The sequence below is a fragment of the Pygocentrus nattereri genome, chromosome 16 (genome assembly GCF_015220715.1).
Source record: "Pygocentrus nattereri isolate fPygNat1 chromosome 16, fPygNat1.pri, whole genome shotgun sequence".
NCBI classification, from domain to species: domain Eukaryota; kingdom Metazoa; phylum Chordata; class Actinopteri; order Characiformes; family Serrasalmidae; genus Pygocentrus; species Pygocentrus nattereri.
In genome coordinates, this window is record NC_051226.1 from 12,237,659 (window position 1) to 12,262,669 (window position 25,011).

The window sequence follows — 25,011 nt, forward strand, 5'->3', positions numbered from 1 at the left end:
GAGGAAAAATGGGCAGACTGAGAAAAAGATAGGCACTGGCCTCAATCAAATATTCAGCACTGTGGCCCACACAGCGTGCGGATTGTTTGAAGTTTTAATTGAGGTTGTGCGGTTCACTCAGATGGACAGACTGCCGCTCCTTGCTTCATTAACCATGCTGACTCACAGAGAATGCAGAGCTACTTCTGCTATGCCACTCTAGTCTGCACTTATACTTCAACGGAGCCAGCTCACTTTCTCCTAGGGGCAGGGCAATACACTCAGCTTACGATTCTATTTTAATCAGGATATTGGATTCCTGAGTCAGAATTTTCAAATAGTTATAACAATAAATTAGGATTTCTGATAGGCAAATTAACTATTCACGAACATTATATGTTCTCCTATTGAAGAATCATGAGGTGTCTGAACTCTAATACTGAACCACTGTTTAGTCCAGAAAAGAAAACAGGAAGATTAAAGTCTACAGAATCTCCATGTCGCCAGAGGGTCTATGACACTGGGTAGCAATAAGAAGTTCAGCTTAACATGTACAAAGCACACAAGCTAAAAGGTACAAGGTTAAATATGAATGGCTGAGCTGAAAACAGTAAATAAACATTTGTCTGTTTGTCTTAATCACTTTAAAGCGACACATTACTCTGTGTAAATTTGCCAAATGCATCCCATTACGGATTTGCGCTCTGAAAGTAACCTCTTAAATGGCCAGGGCTCAGCAGAGGGCCCAGAGTTTTATTTCACACTTCTAACCTAAAAATACACACTATAACTTATAACCTAAAATAGCTCAGCTAGTCTGCACTAAAGTTCTTGTAGTTACTGAATAAGAAGCCTTAGTAAGTAATAAACCTGGGATTTTAAGCGTCTAGCAGTAGACTAGTGTATTTTTTCTCTTTTGGTGTTACATTAAAAATAATGTCTTACAAACTCAAGTATAAAATTTGACTATATGCCCATCTCTAGTTTCTAGTTCAAAATTCTCACAATATTTTAACAAATTAGATGACAACTGAGCAAATGAAGGCATGATGAAAAGTGATGCCTGTAACCCTGTAAGTGCACACTGACTCAATGTGCTGGTGTGAGTAAAGCTGATTAGTACCTTTGGTATTCAACTAGTGCAATTGCATTAAATTACATAATTTTGAGAATGCAGCTGACATCACCCATCTCCACAATGTGCATTGTTAAGTTTTTGCATTGCAATGTACTGTGTCATGCTGTACTTTTCCACTCCTACTTTCTGCTAGGCTACTCCAGGCCACACAGAGACTTCGACTGTCTCAACACAGTACTACAGTTTTCGGTAGTTTTCACTGAAAGTTCAAGCAAAGAGCAGAGTAACATGTACAGAGGACATAAGATTTAGGGAAAGCCTTCCTCTTTCCCAAACAGCCCTAAGAACAAGCATTAGCTAAATGATGCTTAGTGCAGTGATCTGTGAACTGGACTCCACAGTGAAAGCGTGTGTTTGAGGGCAGACTCTGTCAGAGGCGGGGGAAAGAAAACTGATGCCGTTTGTACAACAATGTGCGTGCCTGTGTGTTTTCCCCAAACTCCTGTATCAGAGATGGATTTTCTATCTGATTTAACTCTGGACAGCAGAGGGAAGAACTCTGCTTCTGCACGCGATGCAGACTATATTTGTGTCCCATAGCAGCCAGAGCCTAAACCTTTCCCCATAGACAAGGCAGCTAAAGTGGCACTGGGACATAGGTATACTGTCTGAAACCTCTGACATATCAGATCATGATTTTATTATTCTCCTCTGCATAGAAGCCTCACAGATCAGACAGAGCAGCTGATCCCGCCCATAATCCTGTCTGGTGGACAGGGTTCATGATTCTAAGAACTGTTCAGAGTGCATACGTGGACATGGCCCAAAGAGGGCTTTGTGTTTATATTCTCCAACAAGCACATTTTAGAGAGGTTAGGTCTTTTAAACACAGACAAACTGTTTCTGTGGGCAAACACAGAAAATGTTCTAGTTATTTTTGAGGCTACCTGTGATTAATTTGTTCATTTCTCTTTATATTCAAGCATTTTAGCATCAGTGTAGCTGCAGTATATGTAGGAACTCTGCTGAAGCAAACAAATGGATCACCTCTCCATTGATGGCAATTGAAAGCGGAAGGAAAGTTGGAATTTCATTCCACAAACTTCATGATGCATTTTCCATGACTCATTCATGGTAACACATAGATAACACTTCCGAATTTCCACTCCCGCATGTGAGGAAATATGAAAGGAACTGCTATGTTGTTGCACAATTCCAACATCACAGTAGAATGGCTCATAATCTACTGCATAGATCTTAACAGCACCAGGGAAGAGCCTACTGTATGAAACATTCTGTCCTGTACATGTTCTTTTAGACTCACTCTATCAGATAGGCTACACACTTAGCTAAGGTATTCATACATATTCAAGTAGATTGATTTCAGAATAGGCAATTCCGGTGCTGGTACACCAACCTGTGTGCACCTGAAGTGGAGATAAGACAGGTGCTGCTGTCATCTTTGCTCTTTTAGCTCTGCTCAGGAGTTCCCTCTGCTTAAGTCTATGTCTCTACATTGATGCTAAGAATAATATGATTATGTACCATGCCTTTGAGCCTGAATCTCTCTACCATCCCTACCTGACCTGGCTTGATTTAATCAATTTTGCATGCTGAAAGACTAAGGGTGTCACAATACATGTTTTTTTTTCAGTAAGGGGGTAGAAGATAACATGCTCTGTAAATCAAATATAATTAGATAATTAGTAACCGTAATTTCAACAAAATCCGTAATAGTCCTAAATCTGATAAGTACACACAAACTGATAAGTACACACAAACATGAAGAAAATGTGAAACCAGCATGTCATTCAAATTTTCCATCCTAAAAAAACAAACAAACAAAAAAAAACAAACAAAAAAAACAAAACAAAACTATTTAGAGGGGTTTGTTACTGCTGCTCCATTTAAGGCAGAAAATAAAATTTAAATACAAAGCTGGCACATAGGAACTTCAATCTCATGGAGGAAACAAGGGCCTCAGCAGCTACTTCGGCATGTGGACTCAAGTAGCTACTAATAGCACGTCCTGAATGGTCGAAACAATTAACCCACACCACAGAGATGTTCATTTGCACCACTACTCAGTTGTAGAGAGGACTGGATTCCAGTTTGCTGGAAGTGACTGTCACATTAGAAACTCCTCTCTCACACTCATTTAAACTGAAGGTAAGAACCACGCTTTATGCAAATTAGCTTTACAGTTTACATTTCTTGTGAACTTTAATACATGCTGCCCTTTTCTTTCCATTGTTTTTTATTTATGTTTAAGAACCAAGAAAATCACTGCCAGTTGACCCTATTACCAAAAAAGGTTCTGGGAATTATATATAAGTAAGTAAGTAAGTAAATAAAGAAAGGTTAAACATATGTTAGAATTTCTTTTCTAATTCTGTAATAAAAATGCATTGTATTGTGATGCAAAAACAACAGATATAGATAGATAGATAGATAGATAGATAGATAGATAGATAGATAGATAGATAGATAGATAGATAGATAGATAGATAGATGTTTTTGAATTGCAATACAATATCGAAACATCTGTACTATAAGAAAGACTGATCTCATGTAAAGCATTAACCTGAGTAGTACAACAACACACATATTCAGGCTACTGGAATTTGTTTGATTTTGCTTGAGATGTTGCTGGCTGAATAAAATGTCTAAAGTAACATGTAATTTTAAACAGCTGAATAACTTCAGCTGTTTAAAGTCAGGCTGTTGTCTCCACATGCCTGAAAGCCACCACCATCACCCCGTCCTAAAGAAAGCGTCACCCTCCTGTTTCAATGACTATCGCTTGGTTGCATTCACTCCCATCCTCATGAAGTGCTTCGAACAGCTGGTCATGCAACACATCAAGTCTTCTCAACACACAGCAATTCAACCAGTGCTCTACTGGCAGGTTTTATTTAGCACTTTGAGTGATGATGGTCCAATTTGAGTCCGTTTTAAACAGAAAATTCTGTACCTGGAGTGAGTTTCAGACTAGACCTGATAATGTGGGTCAGGTCAGGATGCGTTTTGACAAAACTCTGTCAGGCTCAGGTTTGGACTAAAAGGCTTGAAATGTGTTTCATGTTGGGTCAGATTTGAGCAGAAAATTCTTTGGCTGGATTCAGGCTTGGAATAAAACTTCAGACCTGGACTAAAATTTCAGGCCTGATTAAAGCTCTAATCCTAAACGTTATCTTTACCAAGAGAGACACAAAAGTCACAGTCTGTGACAATCAGACCAGGTGGCAACTGCACAAGGTCATCTCTTCTGATGCTTGTGAACATTAAACTGAATTAGGCATCTCAGTAAGCAAAAGCCCAGGCCTTTGCTTCCACTCTCCTGTGGAGAGAGAATGCTCAACGAAGCAGCTACCACGGAGAGTGAAGTAAAGAGTTCCTGATACAATGTATGTCCAGACGGCTGACTGCTAGTATAGCAGGGGGAGGGTGGGTGTAGGGAGGGGTTTCTGAGCTTAGTTGTTACAACTGAATTTCACGCTTTGTCAGTTTTGGGATCGACACGTTGAACATGGTGGAAAGTGGAGAACTGACATTGGAAATCTACTTGGAGTCAGTAGGAAGTGACATCCTAGATTATCTTAAATGGCCTCAATTAACAATCTTCTCATATGTAAGCACCCCTCCACTACACTGACTGTTCACTGCATACAATTCCCTGCAGTCAGTTTGGTTTACTGCACATTTCAGCACACAATGCTTGTACAACCCCCCTCAAGCTTTGTGCACCAGCTAGAGCTTTGTCATAACACCAGAAAATAAAGAGTGCAGTCCCAAGGTGAATCAAATAATGCTGCTCTATGACTATTGTTATACCTATTTCTAGAGGCAGATCAACCTGCTTGATGATTACCACTTTCTTCCTACATGACAGAGAAAAACAGAATATGAAACCATACCATAAAGCATTTATCTGATCTAATAAAGCCTTGAAAATGACTGTTCTTGCCTGACAAAGTGCTGAATCCTGAAGAATGACAGAGGTCCTTTCCAATAATCACAATTCACTTTTTGGAAGCAGACATAATTCTCATTTGAACTGAGCTACACAACGGTATCACAGTCCAATTAAGTAAGTGAGGGCAGCTGGGTTCAGGGGCTTGTTGAAGTGTGTCCCACTGTATCACATCCAGGACTTTTCCATTAATCAATCTGCCACACCAACCTAGAAAGATACCTTATTTGTCACTTTAAAAGGTCATGGGTCCACACGGTTGGGCAGTTTGATTAATTTAATAGAATCCCCTTTTCCACACTGTGCAGAGCAGGCTGTGATCTGACTTAAGACCTGGGTTCAACATCGGGCATTTAAAATGACAGCAGTGGGTTTATGGCCTGAATAAGGTTTAAGCAGGTTTAACACATGAATCTACATGAACAGCATGGACAGAGATTATAAATCAAAATAAACTTTAAACATTTTCATCGCTCATCTGTGCCATTGACTGCAACAGTTTGATAGCCATGTGGAACTATTTCATGTTTTTTAAATGAGGTACATTGAGTATCAATAGGGGCTACAACACTCAAAACTTCTGCATTACAGGCTTGATACGACATAACATGCCACTCGGTACACAGAACACAGCAAAACAACAGAAGCAGAAAGGAAAGTCCCTGCTTCATTAGCAACAGAGCCAAAGTGTACAGTAAAACCAGTTCTAGATACACATTAAACACTTAAACTATTATCTGCATCAACACACCTGATCCAGGTCTTAACGGTACTGAATTAAATGAATGAGGTGGAACAGTTGAGTTGAAACTATGCAGTGTTGTGGATGACCAGGTGCATGATTAATAAAACACAGGTTCAAAAATAACAAATGCATTTTGAAGACCATATAATACACATTACAAAATTACAGCCATCTCTGTCCACCATACAAATGCAGCCCTACTGATATAAGAGAAGGATGTATGTCATTGCATTAAGTAGCTATTAGCTAGGTGCTGGGTAAGCAGTGACTGGAGTTTTGTTCTGTTCACGACTCCCTCCAGAGGCTGCTGAAGACTAATGCATTCAGCTTGTGGAGGGCAGGTGCTGTCACACCCCCCTTTGCTGATGAAGGACACCTATCTGCGCCGGCTGCCTAATTATTCCCCATTAATCAGAGGGGAATCGGCTCTGTCACCATCAGCATCATTGCCGCCACTTCTCTCTCTCACCCTCCATCTCTCTCGTTCTTCCCATCCATCCACCCCTCCCACCCTAACACCCACAACTCCAGCCTGCTCTGATCTGATGCATGCCAAACTGGCATTGCCATGACAACGAGAGTAGTGAATAATGGCAGTTTGTTTATGTAAACAGAGAGAGCTGAAAGATTAGAATGGGCAATGTGTCTTGAGGATGACTGTGTGTACAAAGTGTGACCAGGGTCAGGGAGGTGAATATGTTAACACATACTCTGCCAGCTCCTCCAAACTTCGGTAGACATCATCTTCATTCAGAGCTGTGTCTTCTGATGGAAAAGGCCTGCAGAGCAAGAGAGAGATAAAGAATTATAATATTAGTACAAATAAAGAAGGCAGAACATCTATCAGTCAAGGTGCCAGCTCCACTCTACCACATCTATAATTCAACAGGTTGTTTTATTTATGAGCCCTCTATCTACTCTTATGATTGACACCTGCAACAATGAGACAGATGTTTCAAAGGCATTTATCTGATTTTGGACAGTATTTCGCACATACAATGAAGAGGCTGTGGCAAGACTGAATGACACAACCTTGTATAATAGAGACAGCGAGCCACATGTGCATGGAGCTTTTATTCCAATAAGTGTAGGTCAAAAGCTCTACTCCTCAGAGATCCCACCCACCTGGTAATTAAGCCAGCACTTAACTAATGCCCATGGGCCAATTAGAATGCAGCAAATGATCGATCAATTATTCGATTCTAAGCCCAGTTATTCCTCAGGCCCTTTACCTCCAGAGAGCTCATCAGCTAGTTCAGCCTTAGACACGATGTGTCATGAGACATGAAATAAACATGGGACTCATAAACCTAAGTGATTTAGGAGCACGCTACGTCAGGGTTACATTAGCATGTGAGAGTGTATATAATGCACTGCATAACTCATTGTACTTGTGTACATGCATGTGTTTGTGCATAGAGACTGAAATGAGATACATCTCAGTGACATTTAATATCACTATGCACATGCATGAATAATGCAGCTGTAATAAATGCAGCAGTTCATCATGTCTCTATGCTGATGGTTAGGAGCTGTGACTCAAGTGTGGGAGCTGCTGTAGCTGAGCAGATGAGCTCACCATGCTTTCAATTTCCCAAATTCTCCAGCCTTGAAAAGCTACCGTATGGAGACTTCTATAGTAAACCGCCTCTGCAGAATAAACCGTGCTTTTTATTTTTAAGCCTTTTCTTTCTGGATGACTAAGTGGCACATCTCCACAGCCTTAACTACAGACTCTGTTTCTGTCAGAACAGCTCTGATGGAGAGGGAAACAACAGCTTCACTCTGACTCATGACCCACAATAATCTGAACAAAGCTCAAGATTCTTAGAGGTTTAACACACTGAGAGCATCTGTGCTAAGCAATGAACACGTGCTGGACATACAAATAAACATGCTAACAATCATAGGCGCCTATTGACCCTAGCCTTCCTCTCAATTTCCTTAAACACCAAGAGTGCGTGAGTCATACAGTCTTATGGAAAAAGGAGAGAGAAATAAAGAGAAGAGCAGATCCCTAAGCGAGGGTTAGAGAGGAGGAAACACCATTAGCTCTTTCACTGCTGTGGACGCTCAGTCCCTGAAGAGACCACCAGAAGACCAGTCCTTGTAGCATGAATAAAAACCTGGTTTCAGCACCAGTCAAACCAATGCGATTTCACTGAACAATACTGCAAAAATGTGTGATATTTATAGTTTACATTTTTTTTCACACAAATTATTCCCAAAAGATGTTAATTCTCATTCTAGCAATCAAATGGCTCAATTAAGGGAGAATTAAGATAGTCGTTTAAGTTATTACATGTTACATGTTGGAAAAAAAAAGAAAATATAGAAAAATGAGACTCCCGCAAGACTTGTTAGACCCCCAAAACAGTCACCATTAGATAAACAGTATTTGATGCTTTCTTTTTTTGAGAGATGTAAATCCAGCTCAACTCTTGCTTCAGATCGGAAAAAATGCTATTGGCTTAAAAGGATGTGTACTCAAACAAAGGAGCTGGTGTTCCTAAAACAATGGACTGGCCACACCAGAGCCCAGATCTCAGCATCACTAAATGTGTTTGGGTTTCTTGGATCATGAGACAAAGAAAATGCTGTGTTTATTATTCAGACACTGAAAAAACATCCCTGCAGATTTCTATGAACACAACTCACCTGAAAAGAAGGGATGATGGAAGTGTGGACACAGTAAATATTGTTAAATACATGCTTTCTGCTTTTCTCTTGAAAAGTTTTTTTAAAACTTTGTAGTTATGGCTTTTTTGACTGGAAATTAAAAAATGAAAAGTGGTCTCCAACTTCTGCACAGGACCCTTCACATGTGAAACGAATAAAGACTGGTCCATAGACTGGACCAAAATACTTGTGCATGCAAATGTGAATGCCTTGATTCAACAACACACCAGTGGTGTGAACATCTGCGATGACTCAGGATGCTCACAGCACACAAATAAAACGTCCAGTGATTATAGTTAGTACTTCATTTGTAAGTCAGTATTGCAAAAGTTGATGTCATTAAGGAGCGATATCTTGTGCAGGCACAGCTATGAACATCTGGAATCAAGACACTGAAAAAGAGGGAACATGCGTGCATGACCGTGCAAGACTGTTAGTTTACCAGTCTAGAACCACCTGAGACTCCCTGGTTGTGAAACGCATACATTTGTGGCTAAAATCTTTCAAGCAACCAGGAACCGAAATAAATAAATAATCAGCACAAATCAGCAGCGCTTCTACATCCAATTATGATGTCCATACCCTTCATTTTCTCATCAAAGAAGATGTTATTACACTGAAGAATGCAACCTCTAATTACTGTGGTGCATGAATAAATAATTGCATTGATGCTGTGGACTGCGTCAGTCAAATCAAATTAAGCTCATATCACAGAACATCCAACTGACTGTTTTGGTCAGATAAATTGGCCCTTGCTTCATGCCATGTTTAAATTATAGAGCATGTGGGGATAATGTAATAGCAAAATAAATCCACCTCTATTTCAGAATGATATTTACGAATCGTATCTCTTTTATCGAGCCAATCTATTAAATCCGGAATACCTCTGAATGGACAATTTCAAATTCATTATCTTTAATTTACATTAATTGATTCACAGTATATTATTTAAAGCTATTTAAGTGCTTAGTCAAGGAACAAAACACTGCATGTATTGTCTTTGGCCATATAGGTGGGACTTTACATTTTGAAGATTGTCTGCAGATTCTAATTGCAAGACATGGGAGCTGTCCAACATTAAATTTTCCTGTTACCAGATGTCCTTGCAGAACTCTAGTCAGCAGAGTAATACAGTAGTTAAAACCTTATACAGTCGTTTAAAGGTTAACAGGTCACTGGCTGAATAGATCTCAGATGTATTTGTCACAGTAATAAAGCGAGAGAGCCATTCCATAGGTTTGATTCCAGACACCTCCAGCTCTGCAAAAATGACCTGGAGCTTTTAAAGATTCACAGTGCAGCTAAGTAAGGCAACATCTCATGGGTTTTCTCAAGAGCACCTTTAAAAAGACACAGTAGCATTCAAGCATTTGATAGACAGCAACGACTCCAATGGACATTCATCCCTCAAACAAACGGTTTGTCTTAAAGCTGGTTATGTTTTGACAAAATGTGTTAATTATTTTCTAAAAATATGCAAGAATGGTGTAAGTGCATATGTTTTAGGTGTTATACATTTCTTGAAACACTATAAAAACTATTTTGAGTTGTAGGATTATAAGAGTGCTCAAATATCAAAAATATTTGTACACTCTGAATGATTACATCAACCATTTAATTATGTAGAAAACATGAAAGATCTGTGGAATTCCAATTTAATGGCCTCGAATGTCTAGTTGTTGAGAGTTTGCCAAATACACAATGCCCTCCACAAATATTGACACCCTTGGTATTCATGAGCAAAATAAGCTGTTAAGGGTATTCTTGATTACATGTCCTTTTGATTTTTCATTTAAAATACTAGCAAAAATCTAACCTTACTTAACCTAATCTTACTTCAGGTATAAATGGTACACAAAAAACACAATCTTCAAGAAATAAACATTTCTTAAATTGTTGGCACCCCTAGAAATTCTTAGGAGCGAAATCTAACTGAAGTACATTCCCATTCATATTTTATATTTTAAAGTTCACCTGAGTGATCGGATGATAATTTCCTGATTCACGGGGCTATATATTTATATTCCCTCAGTCATCCATCATTGAGATGGATGAGAAAGACCAGAGAATACATTAATGACACACAACAAAAGGTTGTTGTACTGTACAAATCAGGAAATAGCTGCAAGAAAACAGCTAAATAGTGGAAAATGCCCATTTCTGCTATCAGGTCAATAATTAAGAAGTTTAAAGCAACTGGATATGTTAAGCGTCTGGCAGGAAGAGGACATATGTCTATACTAGCAAGAAAGATGGTTTGAGTGGACAAAGAATCCCCAAGGATCAGAGATGGGGAACTGCAGAAATTAATTAGCTCTTCGGGTCAGAGCATCTGCCAAACCACAATCTTCCAAAGGCCCAGGACAGTTTATTTGGATGCATGGTATCACAGACCCCATCAAGTGCCAGCAGAATTCAAATCAAAACCTGACTGCCTCAGCCAGGAAGCACAAACTGGGCCATAGATTGGATCCTTCCAGCAGGACAGTGATCCAAGCACATCTCACAATTAACACAAAAATGGTTCACAGAATTAAGGTTTTCCATGGCCACCCCAATCCCCTGACCTAAACCCCACAGAAAACCTGTGGGATGAGCTGAAAAGGACAGAGTGTGAACCTTGGAATCTGTAGGATCTGGAGAGGTTCTGTTTGGAGGAATGGCTTCAGATCAAAGTACTAACGGAAGAGGTGCCAACAATTGTGGCACACTTAGATTCACGAAAAAAAAATTTATTTCATGATAAAATGTAGTTTATTCAATCACTCCGCTTCAAATAAAGGCTAGATTCTTGTTCATATTTTTAATGAAAGTTGAAAAGAATGAGCAATAAAGAATGTTTTTACAGCCTGTTTTTCTCATGCTTACCAGAGGTGCCAATATTTGCTGATGGTGCTATAGTTTAGAACAAAATATGTCATATGAAAGACCTGCTGAAGATACAGAGGGAGTTGTAAATTTCTATACACAGTTTAAAAATTTACTGTACAATACTGTATTGAAACAATTCAGCTTAAAATTTAAATCTCTCCATCTCTTCTCTAAAGGTTCTTCATCATCATCTTTAGCTCAGTGCTCCTTGTCCTCTAACAGGCAGCAGCAATTAGAGCACAGACAGTCAGTGTCATCCAGTGACAGAATCCAGCCATCTGTCTGCTCAATACAGCCATCCTCCATGTACTGCAAAAACACCTGAGCATTCTGTCATCTTCCACAAAAATACACAGATACACAAACCTCCACACACACACACACACACACACACGTCTCCTGACTTTAAGAGCGCTTGCACTGATGAACCTGATATCATTAGAAATCAACAAGATGTGAAAGACAGTCCCATCCCATGGTAGTTCCAGCCTCAAATGCATCTAACTCACACAAGGTTTAATTAGATTTGGCAGGCACATCAGTCTCACTCCAATTTCATTTATGTCCAACCAAACACTATTCCTGGGTTTCTATCTCACAGAAACAGATATGTGCTGTCCATTCAGAATGCACCATATCTGAAGAGCAGACTTTTTGGGTTGGCTTGGCTATTAGTGCAATGGAGTGAACATAAGCTGTCTGGGGCAAAAGAAGGGAAAAACACAAATGCATGAGGAAAGTGATTCAATTACTAATGGGCCCAGGAAGATTAAAAGTATGCCTGATTACTCACGAATCATGAAACATCCTCTCAAATGCTCTCTTTGACTTCTACTTCCCAAAACAGATTAATTAGGTGTCTTGTGTGCTACATGCATCAAGTGAAATTCCTACTTGATTGCTTGTGGTGGTGTCTATTTTACCTGTTTGTGTTTCTTTGCACAATACAGGTAATTAGCATCAACAGAGTTAAAGCACTCAGGTCAGGATGTGGGAAAAGTAATGAATCTGGATAATGAGCGGTCAGCCACAGAAAGGTCAACCCTCTGCCCTCAAGGCCTTCTCTAACTCACCCTCCCTCCCATCCTCGCTTGGTCTGGTCTGGCTCTTATTACATCTTCTCAGTGTCTCTCACTCTTCGTTTCCCAATATTCACTGGATTCTTCCCAACACCCCTCAATCACACTCACAACAAAAAAATATTGATTTCCCTAAAAAGTCACTGAAATGTGTGTGTCTCAAAAGGGACTCTTGCAGACAGCTGAATGTCAATAGAAGACGATGTAAAAAAATCTCTTGCAAGAGAGAATTGTTGCATCCGTTCTCTTATTTGACGCCATCTGTGGAAAACACTTTCAATTAGGGCTGAATGACTTGGGGAATTTTTTCTGACCAATACTGCAATTGCAACTATACTACGATTATTTCTTATAAATTAAGAATTTTTTGCCAAGAAGACCAGCACATGCATTATTTAGACTTGATGCTCTTACACTTAATGTAATGTGCCTGAATGTCACTTCACAAGCTCTATTTTATTAGGTTCAATTTATTTTCCACTTAAAACATGAATAATGTAGGATATAATTAAAATTGCAGCTTTCAAAATTTAAAATTTGCACTTTTTCACACTGCAATTAATATGAAAACAATTCATTGTTCTGTCCAACTCTCAATAATCAAAACTAGACATCTAGGTGCATCCCATTATGCTGAAGTGGGTGGAGATGTGGGATGGGCTTGCATTATGAGAAATATGTCCTCAAATGAGTAGACTTTTTTTGCTTATAAATTCTAGGAATTGAGATTTTTGGGAGGGGGCTTTATATTTGGGACTGACTGATCGACTGATTATCCAATTATTCACTAGCTTGGTCTCTCACATCACACAAAGCTATTAAGTTTAAAGGGCAAAGGTTCAACGCACTTGAAGGAAATGTTAACTGCCATTTCTGTTACATCAGCTAACAGACATCTGCATTGGCTAGTACTGTGCTGTGTGATGGGGAGGAGGAGAACTATCCTACCCATCCAGAGACAGCAAGGCCAACTATGCTTTCTTGGATTTCCAGCCATAGATGGCTGTGGCATCACTGTGGACTGAGTTTGCGATCGCCCAATAGGGCCAATGCTTAGACTCCTGAGACCCTAACTTATTCTAATTTTTTCATAAAAATCATAACCGAACCTGACAATGTGTATATTGTTATCGCTCTAATCTTTAAATATGCTGAATGGTTTGTTAAAATGCAGAAACCAGAGTGATTAGGGAGTTGCTGGGAAGCGAACTACATACACATAGCACCTGTACAATGTGATTAACTGGTATCTGTTATATCTGTTAACAGCTCAAGAAAGTGTATAGAAACGCATATAATTTTTTCTTAATAAAGAGATTTTTCATTTAGGAAAGGAATAATATCATTTGATAGGGCTATTTAAAATGTCATCAGGAACTAAAAACCTCTAGAAATATGCTAAAATATATATATATATATATATATATATATATATATATATATATATATATATATATATATATATATATATCTCATGACAAGGGGTTGGTAAGAAAGAATGCTATCTGATTTATGCAGCAGTGTAAGCCTCAGGCTCTTTAAGAGCTCATCCCCTTCTATGGCCCTCACCAGCTGACAAAGACGAAGTGCAGTGCCATGTCCATCACAGCCCAAATCTATAGTGTTCTGACAGCAGCCTGAGACCCCATCAGATATCTATTGGGATGGGAGACAAAGCTCCTGTCAAGACCAAGCATTCCTGCTAAGGGCTATCTGATGCCTGAAACCTGACCAAGACTCCACTGAGGCCAGTTCATTCATTCTACATGAACTCAAAGACACACCACCTCACAGTCTGATCTCGGTCTGATTATGTTGCAGGATGTAAGGTCCATATATTTAAAAACAAGGAATGCACAAATATGGAATATCTGAGTCAATACCATAATTGATAATGAACCCCTTATTGTGTATGATACTGATATCAGTAATGAGTTATTGCAGATTAGATGCTCAATGACTCTTATTGGTATATTGTATAATTGATTTAGAGTCCTTGGTGTAGGTTTGTGTGTATCTGTTTGTGTACCTGGTGCAAGATTGCTGCTGCTACATCAGTTTTGTGTTTATGGGTTGATCTGCATTGTTTGTGTATGGCCCACCACTAGTGACCATATATGTGGCAGTGCTTGCACAAGCTAAATCTAGAACGGAATTTTTGACTGTAATTATTAGCTTTACTGACAATTTACTGACAATGGTCTCTAATATATTGTGCACCCCTATTTCAAATATCTGAGAGTAACAGCATTGATTTCAAAAGTACTTTTCAAGTTCATGTGCTAATGACTATAGTTCTGGGCTGGTGACAGTCGATTCTAGATGAGTGTTTTTTTTTTTTTTTCACCCATGGGTGCAAAAGCCCTCAAATGTTTAGCTTGCATTATAAACTCCAGTTAATAGACACGCAAGCAAATACAGCAAACTGCATAACCACACATTTTTGCACAACTGAGCATGTGTAATGTCACAGCATGACAAGATATAGTGAGAATCAAGGGGCAGAGGTGGTAAAAGAGAAAGTGGGTGGTAAAAGGGAGAAGTGAGCAAAAGCATGATCAGGAAAAATAACAGAGTGGTGAGAAGAGTACACAAACACAACACTTTCCCAATATGAGGTGAAATAAGTCAATGTTTGCTAGTAAAGTCTGTAGATGCTAAGTTTACTATGAAGCTGAATATATCTGTGAAGTATATGTTCATACTATACTATACCCTTTCAGAAATGAGGTTTTATAACAGCAAAAATGATATTGGAACTGAAAATGACAGCTGCACTACAGGAAACACAAAGTTTAGTACTCAAAACGCAAGCAGAACCAGAGAACAACTAGGTGATATGCATGGGAGACACTATAATTAGGCAAAACAGACATCTCATAACAGCAGCTGTTTTCATTTAATTGGGTGTGTCCTTAAACATATTTTTTAGAAAAATAATCAAAAGCAAATACACTGTGGTGTGCCTCAAAGCAAACCTGTTCAATCTAATAAAGCTATTCACATTTCAGACACTGGTGAGAGCTCTGTGGACAGGAAAGCTCAGAGGAAGTTAGATTGTCATGGTCGAACAGATACCCAACATGGGTAGAACTTGCCTTTTCAATATACTGGGGTAAAGTGAGAAAGCCTGTACTGGGTGCAAGCTCCAGAACGTGGAGATAGACTACACTAACTGGATATGTGCAACAGTAAATGTATGTAATTTATAGTAAACAACTGAGCTGTAATGTAATAAGTAATGCAACTGAAGGCAATAAATGGTGTTGAAAAATCCACATCATGACACAAAGTCAATACGGAATTCACTTTATACCTATCACCTCTATGAAATGGACCATTTAATTTACACAAAGCAGCTGAATGTGGAGCAGGACGTTAAGCTGCTGTCCCTTCTTTCAAAGAGCAAATGGATGGAAAATGGGCAGCAATCGTTCACAAGATATTTATCATAACACCAACATAAAACAATAAATTACTATTTTTATTTTATTTTGCAAACAACCTAACTATATACTACAAGCTTGTTTGCATGGTCGGTCAACACATACACAGCAACCAATAAAGTTCTGCAAGAGATACCCACACAAGCAAAATGGCCAGAGAGAAAATTTAATGTTAAATCCGACCTGCCATCTTGACTGTTAAATTATTATTTCAAGCTTTACAGAATGACTCACCGCAGTGCACAGACATATTTTGTCATGCTTCTTTTTTCCTCCTAAGTAATACTACTTCTTTCAAAAAATCTTATAGTGCAGCTTTAAAAAATACTGCACTGCTTTGACATTTTGACCTGTCGATGTCATTCTATGAGCTACTTTAGAGCAGAGGCATACCAAAATAGCCTTGGAGTGGAATGAGGATAAAAACATGGGCCTTAGAGTAACCGGTCATTTCTGGATGTTCTTAGTTAATACCGATTAATGCGTCTGTGGCCCATACACATGAGCTAGGAACCCTCAACACATTGTCAATAAAAAAGCCTTATAGCAGTGCTCATTAGAACCAGACACATCTCTGACTTAGTGGAGTCCTCTAAATAAAGAAAAAAAATCTGTTTCAGAAGAACAGCATCTTTCAGTGCCACAAATAAACCCTGAGGGTTACGCCAGGCCACAGCTTCCATAACCACCGCAACCACTGGTGCTGTGTGCCGGAACACACTAGTCCTTAGACACAGCACACTGAGAGCAGCCACAAGGCTGCCTTTCTTCAAGCTCCCTCAAACTGGGGGAAATTATGAGAACTACCTGAATCAGACTGTGCTCCTAGCACTCTTAAAACACTCGCAAGGAAGATGTTAAGAGGGTAAATTTAGCTTGAATCAGTCACAAAGACTGCATTCCCTGCCAAGCTCTATCCACAGATCTTTCCTTTTATTCCAAGCCAACCTTTACAAGCCCTATGTTTTAGCCTTTCTTTGCAAAACCTCAGAATAACATGCTCATTTTCACTTCAATGTCAAGCACAGAAGGAGCAGTGATTGGGTCCTGATTGCTGATAAATTAACATGGAGTATTTTGGCTGTTGAGCATAGGCAGTGATTTAGGCACCTTTCTCCATGTTGTACAGCACTGGGCTAATGGTAACGCCTCTGTCTCCATGTGTCTCTCCCCTCTGGCTCCAGGCCTAATGGGCCGTTCCATCAGCTCATTACCCTGCCGGATAAAAAGCTTTATTTGTGGAGCTGGGGCACTGTGTCTTGTGTGAGGAGTTTAGCCTGGGCACAAAAAGAGACAAACTGAGTCCACAGTGGCCTGTAAAGGAGAGGGAGACAGAAGTACCTCAGGGGCTTACTGCCCCATTGCACAGTGAGCGGCGGCCCGCAGCTTGCACCCACATGCTACTGCTGAAGCCAGATGCTTTCTTAAAAACTCCACATGAACGCCACACCTGAGCCTATAACTGAGAATAAGGGGTGCGGTATTGCAAAACGTAACATCTTAATACCCAAAGACACTTTTTACAAGATACATGATATAGTACATTCAGTACTGTGCAAAAGTCTGAGACCACCTTTTATTTCTTTCATTTTTAGTCAAAATAGCCATCAAGTACAAGCTATTAATTTTTCAGAAGATATTTCTGAAGAGACAAAGTATGAAATAATACACTTGCATAAGAAATTAGAAGGTCAAAGGAAAATAAGTGAAAAGCAGGAGTTTCCAATACTGGAGTTCAAAAAATTATTAAATGTTATAGAGAAAATGGGACTCCTAATAACCATGCAAGACCTGATAGACCACCAAAACAGTTACCATCAGATAACCAAAACATCTTTTATCTTCAAGAGACAGAATAAAATTAAGTTCCACTCTTGCTTCAGATCTTTAAAAAAATCCACATGTATTTCTCTCCATCCTTCCACTGTAAGAAGACAACTCAGCGGTATGGGTCTGAAAGGATGTGTAGCAGTCAAGAAGCCGTTATCAAGAGAAAACAAAGAAGGTAATTCACAATGCAAACAAAGATTTTCAGAAAAATTCTCAGAGTTCTTGGACTAATGGTCTGGCCACCCCAGAGCACAGACCTGAATTCCACTGAATGCATTTGGGAACCAGTTTCTTAGACTGAACTTTGTAGGTGTGACAAAAGATCATTGCAGATTTCTTTGAAAAACTGAAAGGAAATGAGCAAAAACATTATTTAACAGACTACATAAAAAATTATAAAATCCCATAACCTCTTTGTTACTATTCAGTTTAGAAAGTTACAATACACTGGTTGCTGTTTGTAGGTGCTCTATAAATAGTCTAAATCTACAATCGGTCTAATAACATTTCTGATGATACATGCAATTACTCAGTGTTCTAGATTTACTGGAGAGGAACCCATGACATACTCAGAAAACAGTATTGTTACATAGTCAATCAACCTGTTGATATTGTATCTTGCCCACTCCTAGCTGGGCAAGTGCTAAGAGACATCCTTCTCAGCTGACAGTTGACAAGGGAATTGAGGCCAAAGCCAGAAACAGTGTGAGCTGGACAATTACCTGATGCCTTTGATCTGAGCAATACTGTGGTGGGAGATTCTGGAGAGGGCAGAGATCACCTGTGAAAACATGGGAGAAGGCATGAGTTAGCAACACAAACTTCTCAAAGGAGACACAAGTGCAATATTCAGTATAAAGAAAACTATCCCAGCTTTTGTTTATCTCAACAGGCAGTGCACAGCTTGTGTGTTGACAGCGAGAACGACACTGTATTAGCGACGGTGGCAGGTGACATGTGGCTCTTAATGTCCCCTGCAAAGTCGGTGAAGTGAGCAGCTTCCCTCAAATCTGCTCCTAAACCCTTGGCTTTTCCACACTTTCTCTCTTGATGCCTTCCTTCATGCTCTCTTCCTCCACACACACCCTTGGTGCATTAGCACTGGGTAACAGGGTTAAACGCATGCAGTATTTAAACTGATTTAATACCAGTCATGAGTCACATGTGAGTGGGCTTATTGGTGGCCGCTCTGGGGGCTTCCAGATGGTGCGCTAGATGGCCCTGGGAGCATGATGTAGAAATAAGATCCTAACAGACACACAGATCATAAACACGTTAACATCGGAGATGCGTTTGTCTTGCCTCATTACATGCTTATGTCCGTGTTTTTAGCCTCCTTCACCTGCTGCCATGGCGACACCAGCTGTCTGACAGACATAGTGAGTATGAGTGTGTAGAGCTCCTTGGGTCTCTAAGCAGGTGTGCACATTCTCAGTGTAGCTATATACCCACACTCAGTGCTCTTACTGCCATGAAGGTGACTCCACAAATGGGAACTAGCTATAATGAAGGGCGATCCAAATTATCTCTCTGAGACTACACACCATCACTTCATAGACAACTTAGACACATGCTTATTATCACTTTAGTAGCTCTGGATCAAAGATACAGTTTGCCTATGTACTGATACTATGTGCTGATACAAGTTTTGAAGCCGCCTACAGTGGAAAGTACTTTATTTATGTAAACCTGAAGTATCCATACACAAATGCACTGTACAACATCTGTTTATGGATACATGTATTTTACACTGTAAAATCACATTCAACTTTATGAATTTAGGTTGATGTTTAGTGTGTAACACAGAGGAAAATAAACAATAACACGTAAAGGCAACTCTAGGATTAATGCAGCGCTCTAGGGCTGCCTCTTCAATGACCTAACACTACAGCCATCTAGAATTGGCTGCTGACGAGAATTTGCCACCATGCTAATGTTAGCTTGATTACATGACAGAGAAAGCTAAAATGGGTGACCTTTCACATGCACACAAAATAAACAGCTGGTAAATTCGATAAGCCCAATAGATTAAATGCAATTTTTGCTATTACCAAAACACATAAATAGGCCAATCTTATCCCACCTGGCCCAAATAAGTCAGAGCAGACACCCGATGGCTACAATGCAGCCCTATTCAGGAGAGCAGCCTGTAAGATCTATGGCACTGCATTACTCCACTACACTCGTTTTGTCATACGGCTGTCTGGCCTCTTCATCCACCACCAGCTAATGGGTTTAAATATTAATGGAGTTTTAGTATGGTGACACCATCGGTGTCTGAGTTATACATCAGTGATGTATTTTTCTGTGCCTTTTTGTAATAAATCTCCATGTACCTAACTCTCTCTTTCTTGTCTCCATCCCACTCATCTCTCACTCTTTCTTCCTTTTTTTCATTCTTCAGGTCAAGTCAAATCCTCTCCCTCAGTTTCCTCCCTATTGATTTTGCTCTCATCTTAGTGTAGCTCCCTGAGGAGCAGCCAGTCACAGCCGGAAGGGAACACACAGCCTCCGTCACCTCTTGCACAAACAGCATATCAAACACAATGAAATACTTGGCGGATTGAAGGACATATTACATTCAATAGCTTCACCAGAGCCCAGATGCTCCCCTTCATGATACAACAGGAGATGACAGAAGGTGCAAGAGCCAGAGACAAGGAAAGAATGCATGTGTGTGTGTGTGTGTGTGTGTGTGAGCAAGCAAGTGACACACAGAGAGAGAGAGAGAGAGAGAGAGAGAGAGAGAGAGAGAGAGAGAGAGAGAGAGAGAGAGAAACAGAGACACAGGACTGAGTATGTGCTGATGATGAAGTCCCACATTCTGAATTCAAGCAATATTGACAGGCTGTCTGGTGCAGCTGAGATGTGGTGTTGTGCATGGATCACAGTACTGAGTGTTTACAAACACACAATAAATTGTCCTGACTTGCAGCAACACGTGACTAGTCACAGCTGGCCACCTCACGTTAAGATGACAGGAGAGAAGAGAACATGACAGGAGAGGAGAGGAAGCTAAATGACCAAAAAGAAGAGAAGAACAGATGAGATGAGATCACCAGATAATAGAGGGGAAGAAAGGAGGACAGAGGTAAGGAGAGAAATGGAAAGGAGGAGAGGAGAAAGGAAGAGAGGAGAGCAGAGGGGAAGAAATTAGAAGTGAGAGAAAAGAACAGGGGGAGCAAAGGAGCAAAGAGCAAAACAGAGGTGGAGAGAAAGACAGGAGAGAACAATGGTGAAGGAGAGTGGAGAACAGAACGGAAGAGAGGGTAGCAGAAGAGAAAAGAACAGGGAGAGAACAGAACTATGGAGTGGAGAGGAGAGCCGAGGGAAGGAGAGAACAGAGGAGTAAAGGAGTGAAAATCAAATCAGAACAGAGTGGAGAGAAAGACAGGAGAGCAGACTGGAGGAGAGGACTGGAAAGCAGAGGTGAGGAGAGCGGACAAGTAGAGATTAGAACAAAGAGAGAGAACAGAAGTGTGGAGTGGAGAGGAGAACAGAAGGAAGGAGAGGAGAGAGGGGCGGAGAAGGGAGGAGGAAAGGAGTGAAAATCAGATCAGAACAGAGTGGAGAGAAAGACAGGAGAGCAGAATGGTGAAGGAGAGTGGAGAACAGAAAAGAAGAGAGGGTAGCAGAAGAGAAAAGAACAGAGGGAGAGAACAGAACTGTGGAGTGGAGAGGAGAACAGAGGGAAGGAGAGGAGAGAGGAGGGGAGAAGCAGAGAACAGAGGAGTAAAGGAGTGAAAATCAGAATAGAAGGGAGAGAAAAACAGGAGAGCAGACTGGAGGAGACAGAAGTGAGGAGAGCAGACACAGAGAGATTAGAACAAAGAGAACAGAATGGTGGAGAGGAGTGGAAAACAGAACAGAGAAGGAGAAAAGATCAGAACGAGAAAGACAGGAAGAGAGAAGTGTGTAGGAGAAGAGAGAGAATGAGAGGAGAGGAGAACATAGTGGAGAAGGAGTGGAGAGCAGAGGAAATGACATGAGAACAGCAAAGGGGAAGGACATTTAATGTTATATATGCAGAACACACAAAATCATGTCACCATGAATGCACACAACATGGGCACCATGCCATACATTCATTGTGGCAGTTTAATTACTAAAATATACAGCAGGGAATAACGTGCCACATGATAAGGCTCACCACACGATACTCTACTAAGCTGGGCATTGCAGCCTGTACAATAATATTCATGCTGTAGCATTCAATTATGTTCTCTGTATGTCTATAAATTAAACCAATGTAGAATCTCAAACAGCCCCACTGAGCAGGGTGAGAAAATAACAGAAGCATGAGATATTAATGCACTTTAAATGAGAGTTTTCACCAGGAAGCCTCAGTTCAGCTGATGACAGAGACCATAGTACTGGGAGACATGAGAACAGATGGCTGTGTGAAGAGTAAAGTCCCTTACATGATCAATACTGAACCTGAAATGGTCCAACACCAGTAATCTCTAACCAGCATAGGGTTCAGCTATCTACATGAGATCTGCAAATGAACTAAATACAAGCAAAAAAAGAAGGAAAGATTATGAAAAATTTAAACATTTACCCTACAGCAACACTGACTATAGTGAGGAGTTTCATTATGCCTGAAAGTTTCTGGGCAGCGTGAGTTGTTCAGCATTGGCACTGGAGCTAAATCCTCTCGTGAAGCTCCAGCAGCATGATGATTACCAATTACTTTCAGGAAGAGGCCCCAAGAGTGGACATGGACACACCTGAAAGAAGCCCCCAGCATGGTCTGCTGACTGACAGAGGTGCAACGCAGGCAGGGCTGGCAGATACACAGGTCCAGCTAGTGATGGCTGATATACTAAACACTAAACGAAGTCTAAAGGCTACCAATACCCCAAGAGATCAGCTGTTCCTTCCTTCTATTTCTTCACTGTTCGCCCCCTCAATAACAACCTGGACCAGCATTAGCTCAGCTTGTAGCTGACTCCACTGCAGCAAAATTGCTAAGGTTAGCATGTTTTAAACTGTTTGTTGTGTTATCTGGTGTATTTGTGACATATCGGTTAATCTAATAGCTGAGGAAGAATTTCAAGCAGTATATTATCCATTACTACTGCCTTTTCTCAAAATACTGGTAATACAGATTTTGCCATGAGCATCTTTACTGTTGTCATCCCACACTGTCTATGTGCATTTAAGTCTTGTCTACTGGTGCACATACATAAAAATTGCTTATTGGCATTGGTCACAGGTATCGGCTTCACCATTGCCGATACTGATTCAGTGTTTAGGTGCCAGTATTATTCATATCATTCTTAATTATGATATAGGCTAAACACATAGACCACTACTCTAAGACCTCCTCAAAGCTAAACCAAGTAAGGAAAAAGCATGAAGAGACTAGACACAAAGGTCCAATTCAGAATGTGTATGCTGACATTAGTATTGCTCTGGACTGACATTATAATTTGCGGCACACTGTTGATCCACATGGTTCTCTCTTTGTCATATTCCTCAGTGTGAAAATGTCTGATCAAACCAGACAAATCTCACACAAGCAACTCACAGTTCTGCCTGGAACTGCTGGGGTTTCACACTGGATGTAATCTGCACAGTTCTGCTCCCTCGAGTGTGCAGACCCACACAGCAGGGGCCCTCTCTGATCAATAGTGAAACAGACCCAGAAAAGTGGCAGTAATGGGTCAATGAAATGGAGAGGTGTTTGCAGGGGTCAGCAGAAGGAAGAGCCATACATCTTCCCAGTTAAGAGGGTCAGGGTTAGAGAGGTGGAGGAGGGAGGAAATACGCTGTAAATGAGCGTAAATACACACAAAGCAATACACAAGGGTGGTGCTGTTCAGTGGAACCGATACAACAGTGCAACAGGGTAGTAAATGTCTGACCCTATAGTGATTCTATTTATGATTTCTTAAGACATGAAATAAAAAATTTCACCATGATTCGATTAAATTAGATTATTTTGGTATTAGTCAGAATTATACTGAGACCTAGATTTCTAGACTAGATTAAAAAATGCTGCAATTTGATATAAAAAAGTACTTCAGAAAAAAACTGTCACACTGCTACAGGCAACTGGTGGCCACAAAAGATGCTACTGTGAGAATTCTGTTATTAATCCACTCTGGATTTTTCAATCACTCTGGATTTTACCTTCCGTGAAACGTGCTGCGTTTATATTGGTGTTCAATATATTTACACAGTAACTGGAAATGGCTGAGACAGGGTTGGCATGTAATAAAATATTGGGAATACATATTCAGAATACAGAAATTAAGTATCTGTATTCAGTCCAAGTTACATTTTGTAAAGGCAGTATTCAGAATACAGTTACTTCTTACATTTTTATGAGAACAGGTTTAGAATACCTTCTACTATACATACCATCTTTCAAAGAAACACCATGAATGCTTGTTCATTAACTATTTCAGAATCAGTGCACAGCATGTAGCAACATGCCCATCAAACACATTATAAACACAACCTCCATTAATGTCTTCTTTACAAACTGAAGCATCTACTAAAGCCTGAGTAGATGGATAAACCCATTAAATAATCCATTATTAATCTCAGCATTACTGAACTCTTTTGAGGGATGACCAAACAAATAATGTCCTTAGTAGTGGACATGTTTATGAGTGGCAATTTTAGCATCTGTGTTGTACTGGACTCCTGTTTGTGGGGATTGTAGGAGCAGCAGTGGATGGTATCAGGTAGCAAGAAAGAATAATAATAAAAAAAAAAAAAGTTATGAATTTTTGGAAATTCATTTAAATAATAAGTGACATAGACCAATAAAATGACGGTCTGAAACAGTGTAAATTTAAAAAAGAAAGATTTGCAATGTGCCTTCATAAGATTCATAAATGCAATGTACATGTATTCTAAATGTATTTACTTATGTATTCAGAGTTCAGGCATCACTACTTTTTTTGTACTAGTTGTATTTTGCCCAAGCCTTGCTAGAGATAATATACGACTTTTTTCTTTTCTGTTGGCACTACTGATATTGAAACCTTGAGTACTGGCTGATACAATCTGATATTTTCTTCTTTAAATCTATTAAGCTTTTTGCAGTGTTTCCACCTGAAGCACATTGCTTTATCATGGGCTCCATATCATGGGAAAGTTAATTATTTAATAAAAGAAGTCCAAGCAGTATGGGCCGTACCATTCACTCACCAGTCCATACATGGAAACAAAGCTATGAAAACAGGCTGTTTTGATTTCACCATTTTCATGCCGTCATGAAAGCCAACTGATTTACATATATCTATTCCGCAGCATTTTAGCTCCACACATTCCTACTTAAATTATGAGTGTTACAGACTGGACCTCAAAAGAGT

General features: G+C 39.9%; 1 protein-coding gene across 8 annotated transcripts in view; it reads right to left on the minus strand.

Annotated features, from left to right (window-relative positions):
- vav2 (vav 2 guanine nucleotide exchange factor) overlaps window positions 1–25,011 on the minus strand; it is a 218,502-nt gene that overhangs the window by 56,647 nt on the left and 136,844 nt on the right. For all 8 annotated transcript variants that reach the window (XM_017715426.2, XM_017715482.2, XM_017715474.2 and 5 more), the window contains 2 exons: window positions 18,403–18,461; window positions 6,486–6,554 (listed from right to left, as the gene is read on the minus strand). In XM_017715426.2, the coding sequence (XP_017570915.1) occupies window positions 6,486–6,554; window positions 18,403–18,461 (128 nt within the window). The remainder of the gene's footprint in view (window positions 1–6,485; window positions 6,555–18,402; window positions 18,462–25,011) is intronic.